At 28.5% G+C, this 9,723-nt stretch overlaps 1 protein-coding gene across 2 annotated transcripts in view; it reads left to right on the top strand.

Annotated features, from left to right (window-relative positions):
* Positions 1-6,527, top strand: part of LOC106867886 (peroxisomal biogenesis factor 19) — a 35,481-nt gene extending 28,954 nt beyond the window's left edge. For both annotated transcript variants that reach the window (XM_052968264.1, XM_052968265.1), the window contains 3 exons: positions 286-462; positions 1,180-1,224; positions 1,397-6,527. In XM_052968264.1, coding sequence (XP_052824224.1) covers positions 286-462; positions 1,180-1,224; positions 1,397-1,471 — 297 coding nt within the window. In that variant the 3' untranslated portion in view covers positions 1,472-6,527. The remainder of the gene's footprint in view (positions 1-285; positions 463-1,179; positions 1,225-1,396) is intronic.
* The last annotated feature ends 3,196 nt before the right edge of the window (positions 6,528-9,723 follow it).

The following is a 9,723-nucleotide window of genomic DNA, read 5'->3' as shown; positions in this document are numbered from 1 at the left end:
TATATATATATATATATATATATATATATATATGTTGTTGTACTTGGGGATGGTCATGTTGCCAGTTTAGCCAATATATATATATATATATATATATATATATTTACATACATACAAACTATATCATTATTAATCCCGAGCAACGCCAGGTATCTCTGCTAGTTTGATTATAAAAGAAACAGTTCAAATCTATCCATGCAAATTCATAGTAATATGTGTCAGTTTTGAGTTCTGAATATCAGACATATTTCCAATGTTCTATTGAAATAATACTTTTCTTTACAGTATCCTAAATGGCTAGAGGAAAATTCTGGAAAGACAGACAAGAAGTTGATTGAGAACTATAAACATCAGTATACTTTGATGAAGACAATTTGTAATGAGTTTGAGAAAGAAACAACCACAGATAGTGATGATGTTAAAAATGACAGATTTAATAAGATCCTAGAGTTCATGCAAGAAGTAAGAACATCTTTCTTTACACATATGCACTCTATTTGTCTGTCTATCTTCCCCCCTCTCTCTCTCTCTCTCTCTCTCCCACTTTTATTGCCATCATCCATAACATATACACACAAGCACATATACATACATACATACACAGACACTAAACAGGAAGTGGGAAATTTAACAAAACATTTCATTTGTTAACATTTTAAAGTCATTTCAGATCATGTTTAATGTTTTATGTGGGTCTTTTTTCTTTGAGCTGTTCAGTTGTGGCTAATCTTTTTGCTGCATTTCTTTACCACATGTTGAAGAAAACTTTTTCTAAAGTCTTTTAAGCATACATCTGGGCTACTTGTTGACATGAAAGAAAAAAAACTCAAATGAAATCCCTACTTGATGGTTTATTAAGTTTCTAGCTTAATCTTTGCTAAGCATAAATGAAATATTTTATAAAGCTCAAGTTAGAAAAAAATCAATTTTCTTCAGAAAAGACAACACTAATTTTAATAACAAACATTAAATAATTTAAATTTAATTTGCCAAAATATTTTTGTCGCTTTGAGACCGCAAGCATGGAATGTTGTCAGTGAACAGGTCGTGATCTCAAAGCGACGGAAATATTTTGGCAAATTAAATTTAAGTGTTGAAGTGAATCTAACGGTTTTTGTGTGTTTCTTAAATGGCTTATAAACACCTTCCACATTAAATAATGTTTCTGTAATTTTCCAGATGCAAGAATTAGGGCAACCTCCTAAAGAAATACTTGGAGAGATGGTAAGCCTATTACTTATATTGTTTTCATTAAGATTAATTTATTTAGGATGAATTTATAACATTTTTGTTGTTTTTTTCTTTTCATTTATAACAGTCTCATGCATTTAAAATTTGTTGTCCTGACTGCTCTTATTATTTTCCTTCAAACCAAAGTGTTTTCCTGTGCTTTCAGGCACCTGGGTTGGAATTTGATGCAAACGGCTTTCCAAAGTTGTCTCATTCTGGTGACCAATGTTCTATAATGTGAGTGGACTCAAAATAATACTTGCTTTCCTCTCAACACATTCCAGGAAACAAAAAGGTAAAAAAAAATATAAAAATATAAAAATCAACTTTAAAACAAACCAATGAAAGACAATAATGTCATAAGTGAATAAGAAACATTGCAAAAGACCAAGAATGAGAAGAATTATCTGCAGACATGAGGTTGCTAATATGGATGTGCTGAGAACTGTTCCAAATATACAAGCTGTGATCTTTATTTTTTTTTGTCTTTCCCTCACCACTACTATCTTCCAATGAACCATTACTTAATCCTCCAACCCAAGATAAACTTTTGGGATTATGTTGATACCTCTTTATTCTTTTTAAAATACCCTAACTTCACCCTTCTTTTTTTAGCCTTCCCTTATCTGTATAGCATCCTGTTTGTGTTCCAATTGTTTTATTGTACACATGTAGATGCATCTGCATATATGAGTTCTTCTATTTATATGAACATGTGTGAGTGTATACATAAATGTGTGTGTGTATTTATTGCATGACTCTATGCATGCATAGATAGACAGATGAGCATAGTTGCCATGTGGAGGTGAAGTTCAGTTATAAAGATAAATTCTGACAAATTTTCTTCTTTAAAGAAAGTCAAATTTGCTTTTGCTCGCCTCTCACTCTTTACTTTCTTTCACTGCACTTTAGTTATCTCCAGTTTGAATTTGAGTCAATCACTTTACTTTCCTTTGATATGTATTTCCTAATAAAATATAATGGTCATTTTTTTTTTTTTTAACCTTAGTGTTATGTTGGTATATTGGTAACTACTTTCAGGATCTGTAGTGCACATACAGAGTGTTTACCTGGTCTGGAATTTAGCACCAATCTTGATTGATAATAAATTTATTTTTTAAAAATACAAATGAAAAAAATATTAAAACTAATCTCAATTTTAAAAATTGGTGCATTATTTGACCATTTCATATGTTCTAGAGCTTTTATTCTTTTTTTTTTTTTTTTTGGAAGCAAATAGTTCCTTCAAAATTAGTTGTTTGGAGGTCTCTTTGTTTCCCTAAATTTCCTTCCCTCTGACAGTTACATATCACACTCCATTTTAAAGGAGAATTCATGTAAGAGTGCAATTGTCATGAGTAGTGAAGGAGGCCTTGCCTGGTGTCTGAATGAGGGAGAGAGAGAAAGTGAAACAAATAAAAAATAAATTAAGGTGAAGGAACTATGTGGAGAGTGAACACAAGGCCAAGAAAGTTTCAATTTGTGTTTGTGTGTGTGTGAGAAAGAGAGAGAGCAGGGTCAGCTTGGAGAATGAAGAGGGAAGAAGTTAGAATTGGAGAGGGAAAATAGAAAATGCATTTGCTTGAATCCACACAGAGAGAAGATGGTGTTTAAGTCAGGAAGGGAAGTGGGGAAAATCAACAATTAAAAGGAGTGGGAAAACAAAGACCAACTATACCCTGAAATTTATTTTAAAATGTTTAAGCAAAAGGCATTTGTGGAATTCTTAGTTTGTAGAGCAAGTTATTTTATTCCATTTTAGTTAGCTAGAGAATATGAATTGTAATTTCCCCTATACAGAAAGGCCTTATCTGGTTGCAAGCATTTCAATTGGGTTTTTGCCTATTAAGCTCATGTTTCATTATTAACTTTCACTTGTTTTCAATAAACATTTGATAGATAATATCTTGCTCTGCAGGATGGCTTGTAGAATATTTTGCATTATTAACTGTATATTATTATGATATAGTTTGTATGTAATTATCTCATTTTCACTTGATGTTAGTAAAATATTTTTGTTTGGAAGTTAAGAACATTTGTGTCAAATTCAGTATGGTCATAGGTATATTTGTTCCTGAACTATGGTCTGCTATTAAAATAGTGTCTCTTCCTTTTATCACAAAGTAATTAAGAGATAGTCTACACACCACCAATCTATTAATATTTGCTCAGTCATTTTTTTTTTAAATCTGAAATAAATTTATCTTTGAAGGATAAGTGTTTCTCTAAATTTATAACTTGCCAATATATAAATTTCTATTGAAACATTAAGACTACATTAAAACAATTTCTCTTAGTTTTAAGCCAAATTTGAATATGAATTGAAAGGTGAAAAAAAAATGATTTATTAGAAGAGTAATTCAAATTTATGCTTGTGATAAAATTAACTGGTAAGTTCTAAAATCAGAACTGTTATCAGAAATTAGCTTTGATAAAATTAACTTTCAAAAATTCATTAGTTAATTGTTTTTGTTTTCATTAATGTTGACAGTGTCTACTGGTTTTCAACTGCTTACATCAGTCTTATTACCTCTACAAAGTACAATGCTTAACATTGAAATATTCTCGTCAGGATATATTTGTCTTTCTCAGCCTTCTTTGCTGCAATTGTTTATAATACCAATCATTTTGATTATGTGCAGTCAAAAATTAACTTCAGTATCATTTTACATTTCTGTCCTTTACTTTTTTTCCTCTATAAATTAATTTGGTAATAGCAGTCATATATTTATATGTAAATTTTCAAATATTTACCTCTCACATTGAAGGTATCTTCTGCTTGGGGCAAAGGTAGAAGTATAATTGTTTCCTTATTAAATAATTTTACATTAAGACTGTATTGATAAATAAATCTTTGTTCATACAAGAACCCTTTCATATATATATATATATATATGAAAGGGTTTTCTTAGGTATTTTTTTATATGGTAATAATTTTATATAAATAGATCTTGGCATATCTTGGATATTATGTGATAACTATATACAGACAAATTATCATATGCAGTGATGTAATTCTTTTATAAGCAAATCTTGACTTAAAGTTAGGTGATGTTTCATCAAATGGTTATTATCTAGTAATTTTATGTTAACAAATTTCAGCATACTGGTAGATGAGTTTCTGTAATTAGATCTTGGCTTACAGTAAAACAATTTTGTATGGAAAAACACAAATCATCATAAACCAGATCCTGATATTGTGCCATTGGAATCAGTACAGAATCATGTTCATAATTATAGCTAAATTAGAATTGTGAAATAGATTTTTCTGATTATTTTTTTCATGCAAGTTCCTGTGTGTGTGTACGTGTATGTGCAAATGTGTGTATGCATGCACAGACATGTGCATGCATGTGTGTGTATGCATGCACATTGTATGTGTGTGTGTAGAAAACTATCTTTTTTTAAATTTTTTTATCAGAAGTATTTTTATTTGCCTATTGTTTTTATCAATAAACAAAGCAATATTTTTCTCTTTTATCATTCATACCTGTGTCAGTATATGTCTGGTTTTATTTAAAATTTCAAATATATTTATTATTAAGCTTTCAATGTAAACTGTCAAATTTGAAGGTAAAAATTGAAATGTTGGTCTATCTATAACTTATATTCCTTTTAATGTTACTGTAACATCAAGAACAGCAACAGTAATTATATTAATAATTATATTTTGCTTCTGACAGGGTTTAATGACTAAATCAATATTGTTTCACTTTGCTTCAGGATGGTTCAAGATTTTGTTTAAGTAGTGCCTTGTAGAATTTTTCCTTTTAACTATTCATTTGACATTGTTTTGATAAGACTTTATGCTCATATTTAGTGTGGTTTGTTAATGGTTTGAAATGATAATAAGTCACTGCAGTGCTTACAGTCCTCCAATTGATAGTAAGTCAGTGCAGTGTTTACATACTGCACACAAAATGTAAGTATGACAATCAAAACAGCACTCTAAGAGAAAAAAAGGAACACCAGTGTACTTATAAATCTGTCATCAACATTGCTACTAGATTTTTATGATCTACTTAAATATGTATAGTCTATTGTTAGTTTGCATTTGATTATTATCAGGATATCAAAATGACTCCATCTTTGTCAGTTTTTTTATATGCCATACATTTACATTTTCTGAAACTAATTTTAATTTTTATACTCTTTGCTTTATACCAAACATTGTAATTGTATGGATCTTTTTGACAAAATGGAGATTGAATTAAAACAGTTTTATGTCCTAGATATATTGGATAAAAAATCTTATGTTTGGCCTACTATAATTTTTTTGTCTATATTTATTCTAAGGATTTATAATAGCTTCAAATTTTGCTTATCTCATCAATTAAGACTCCCCAACTCTCTCTTTCCTCTTTCTTTTTAATTTTAATTTTAGTTTCTAAAGAAATACATTTTCTAAACCAGAGATTTCTTTGATTTTGTGTAAAAGAGTTTAAGTATTTTCCTTTTTCAACACATTTCCTTCCAATTCCTGTACAAAATGACAGTTGGATAAGAAAATAATGTTATGGATGTATAACTTGTGTACAAAATGTGCTTCATTTCAAAATAATTAACTTTAGGTAGCTTAGTTTGTAATTTTAAAGATAGGAATATGAGGAGAGAGTTGAAATGTATCTTACATTTTCATTGTATTTTTTCCATTTGTTTTTACTGCTGTCTGTATGTATTTTGGTGTCTCTCTTTGTATTTGTGTTATTCTGAACATCTCTATATTAATGCATAATCAATCATGCATTTATAAGCAAGTATTGTATGAATGTACAAATTTATGCTCATACATATGCTGGCAAAAACAAGAAAAAGGCATGCATGTACAATATACACATTACTTTATACATCAACACTTCTTTTAAAGAATTAATTTGATAAGCTTATGTAGAATTCTTTATTTTGTGTTATCATTTTTTTTTAATGCTGGGTAGAACAGAACAGTAAGTTTGGATCAGTTTTGTACATTCAGAGGGTTATTAGCTGAATTCTATATATTTCACAATGGAAGAGAAAAGTACATTCTCTGCAACAGTAATATTGCCGGCCATTCCCCTCCCACATTCTTTGTATTATTTTTTGCAAGCATTTTTATTTTGTTTATTTATTTTATCTTTTGTTTGGAATTTGTTTTTTAAGCAAAAAAAAAAAAAAATCAATCAAGAATTATTTAATTGTTTCTTCGGGAACATTGAAGAAATTCTTTTTACAAGGTAATTCTGTTCAGTTTCATAAAGAGCAGAAGTGATAATTCTACAACACTAACGACAATAAAAAATTATTCAAGAAAAATGAAATTTGTTTTCTATTTAATTTTCGTTTTTTCTTTTTCTTTTGTTTTATTTTGTTCATTGTCTAAAGCATATACACACACATACACACACACACATTTTTTTATGTGAAGAAGAAACAGCAAATGAACAGAATTTAATGATACTAATTTGAAAATCAGCTGAAATCATAGTTTTCCAAAAGAATAATCTAAATAAAGTGAAGCGGTTTTAGTGTTTTATAAAGCAGATGTAGTTTATAATGTCTTTTTATTGATGTCAATAATTTGGATAAGTACCAGTGAAGTACTGGGGACTGAGTTAAGCAACTGTCTTCCTCCAAATTGAGGCCTATATCAGAAATCAATAATTTGAAGAAAGTTTAATTCCAGAAAGCCGCAAAAATTCATTGTTACCATTAACAAGGTTTTAAAGTACTATAAAGGTGACTTTGAGAATTTCAATAACCAAAGAATGGTCCTTGTACTTCCTATCAGATCTTAAGTTCATTTTATCAGCATTCATAAATGAATTAGAATACATCATTAATAAATTATTTTCTTATCTCATTTTAACAGTATAGTATAACAAATTGCTTTTCAAGAAATTTTCTAATTTAATGTAATATTCTTAAGAGAATTTTGTTTTTGCAGTGTATGCTGTCTCCTTGTAATTTTCAGACAAAAGTTTCCAATATTCCTTCTATTGCAGATGATAAAAACAAATTTGAAATGGACGTCAATATTACCTTCTAAATACAAAATAAACTTTTTTTTTTTTTACCTTTCTTATTTTCTTAATCCCAATAGATGAGGTTTTCCAATGCTTCCTTTGTCTTAATGCTGAAGTGAAACATTAGTGAAATGGTTCGCAAAGTGAAGAAATTGATTTTCATCAATTTGTAATCATATATTAAATAATATTAAAATTATGTAATGGAGAAGAACCAAGAATTCATTTGATAAATACATAAAAAAATAAAAACTTTAAAGTAAATTTACATTTTAGTAAAACGATTTGTGAAATCAGAGAAAATTAAGAAAGTGGATTTGTATTTTAAAATTTTTCAGCTAATCATAATTTATTTTATTTGGATACTAAATTAAATACTTTAAAAGTTCTAACAAAAAGAATAAATACTAGTTATTTTTAAAATAAAATATAACTATAATAATAAATATAATTATCATTTTTCTTTTTATTCTTACAGAGTTATTAACAAGTTATATGAAGTAGAAATTGCTATTAAAGCTTAGCTTTGCAATATTTTATTTGTGATGTGAGCTGTACACATTTTGCATCATCTTCCATCATTCCAATTAGCTATATGTCATCTCACTCTTGTTTCTAAGCCAATGCACTTTAATTCTTTTCTTCATCTAATTTTGTTTCTTTATAATATGGTTCTCACTTCATACATAATTCACAACATACATCTTATTTCTATAATAAACATGCTTCTCTCATAATCCCTTTTTATGTATATACTGCTACATTCACCGGCATAAACATGTGTTTTACCTTATACCTAGGCACATTACTCATTCTCTTTAACTAGGGACACTGCTTGGCTCTTGCCCCAGTGTTTTGTTGCCTTTTTAAATGAGTCTTTCATTGATTTTTTTTTTTTTTATTCAAATTGAACTCAGATCCTAATTGCACTGTTAACAAGAAAAGAAAAAGAGAAATTATCTTATGGTGATCTGTCATTTACAATAATATGAAACATCTTGCAAATATTTGTTATTCTAGTTCTTTGTTTATAGGCTGTACACTGATGGAAAGGTAGTTTGTATTAGTTTCTATTTTTAGAGCAGATCTATGTTACAGGTTTGTACTGAATGAAAATGATTATCTTAAATTTCACTATTGGCTTAATTATTTTTATAATAATATAAGTTGAACATTGTGTTATTAGCTTAACATTTTGCAAATCAACAATCTTTTGCAAGAGATTCTAGTGGTGAACTGATTTACAGTCTGTGGTCACAAGCAGTCTGTTGCTTTAACTTGGCAGCATCAGTTGGCTGATCTACATTCAATCATATTACATACTTCAGGCTATGGCAGTTAAAAAAAGGACAGTCACCAGGTCTATTTCCTACACTTAGTAGATTTGATGTTATACAAGTAATAAAATATTTCCAAGATTTAGATTTATTGTATTTTACTTTCTTTTTCTTCTGTAATTTAAGCTACCATTAATTTTGACTTTCTCACTTGTCTGTTTTAACCCTTTTCCATGAACATTTGAGTTGCTTTAAATGTTTTGTACCATAATTCTGAAGCTGTTAATAGAATCGTATTGTTCTCACTAATAATGGATCCTGTTTCAGAAATTACATTTTCTTTATTATATAATATATATTTTTTAAATATTCATCAAACATTAGAAGCAAAGCAAGAAACTTGAAGACAACCAATTTGTGGTAATTTTAAGCTGAGCTGATTTGCCTCAGGTAAATTTTATTCCTCAATAAGTCTATATCAAGGAAGCTAAGTCAACCTTCATAATTATACTGTTTTCTCTTAAATTCTGGAAGAGTTGTGATATTGCATTGGTGCACTTAAATGCATGTTCCTCCTATGCTAATGTCATATTATTCTATGGTCAATTGCAACGATAGAAAGCCTCTAAAAATTCTCTAATTTTATAACATTTTACCATTTTTCTTGTAAAACTCAAATATTTATACCAAAATTGATTTGAGAAAATTCTTGTAATATCCCTCAGAAAAATAAATCTTCTCTTCAATATTTTTTAAACTGCACTTTAAAATTTGTGCCCCATTGAATTAATGGGGTCTTTCTCCACAAATGTGTAACAAGACATTGGCTACACTATTACTTCTTTTTTAACACCTACTATTAATCACTTTGTAACCACAAGTGAGAAAGAATCTCAGAGAATCTGTCATAGATATAGGGAAAGAAATTGATTAAAATATATCCTTCACTCCCCGCCTTTTTTTTTTTTTTTTTTTTCAATAAAATAAAATCCTTTATCCATTTCCTCTCTGGAAAATAAAATGCCAGTGAAATGCAATTGTTAAATAAATATTTTCATTATTCACATAGCTTTATAAATAAGTTTTCATATATGAAATCCCTATTAAGACTGGGTTCTAACAATAAACATAACATGAAACCTAAAAGTTGTTTGCATGGTTATTGTTTAGCTTTCCACATCCACAGCATGGTTTGTGTTTTATAATTTTTTTTA

Source organism: Octopus bimaculoides, chromosome 5 (genome assembly GCF_001194135.2).
Source record: "Octopus bimaculoides isolate UCB-OBI-ISO-001 chromosome 5, ASM119413v2, whole genome shotgun sequence".
NCBI classification, from domain to species: Eukaryota; Metazoa; Mollusca; class Cephalopoda; order Octopoda; family Octopodidae; genus Octopus; species Octopus bimaculoides.
This window is presented reverse-complemented; position numbering and strand designations above follow the sequence as displayed.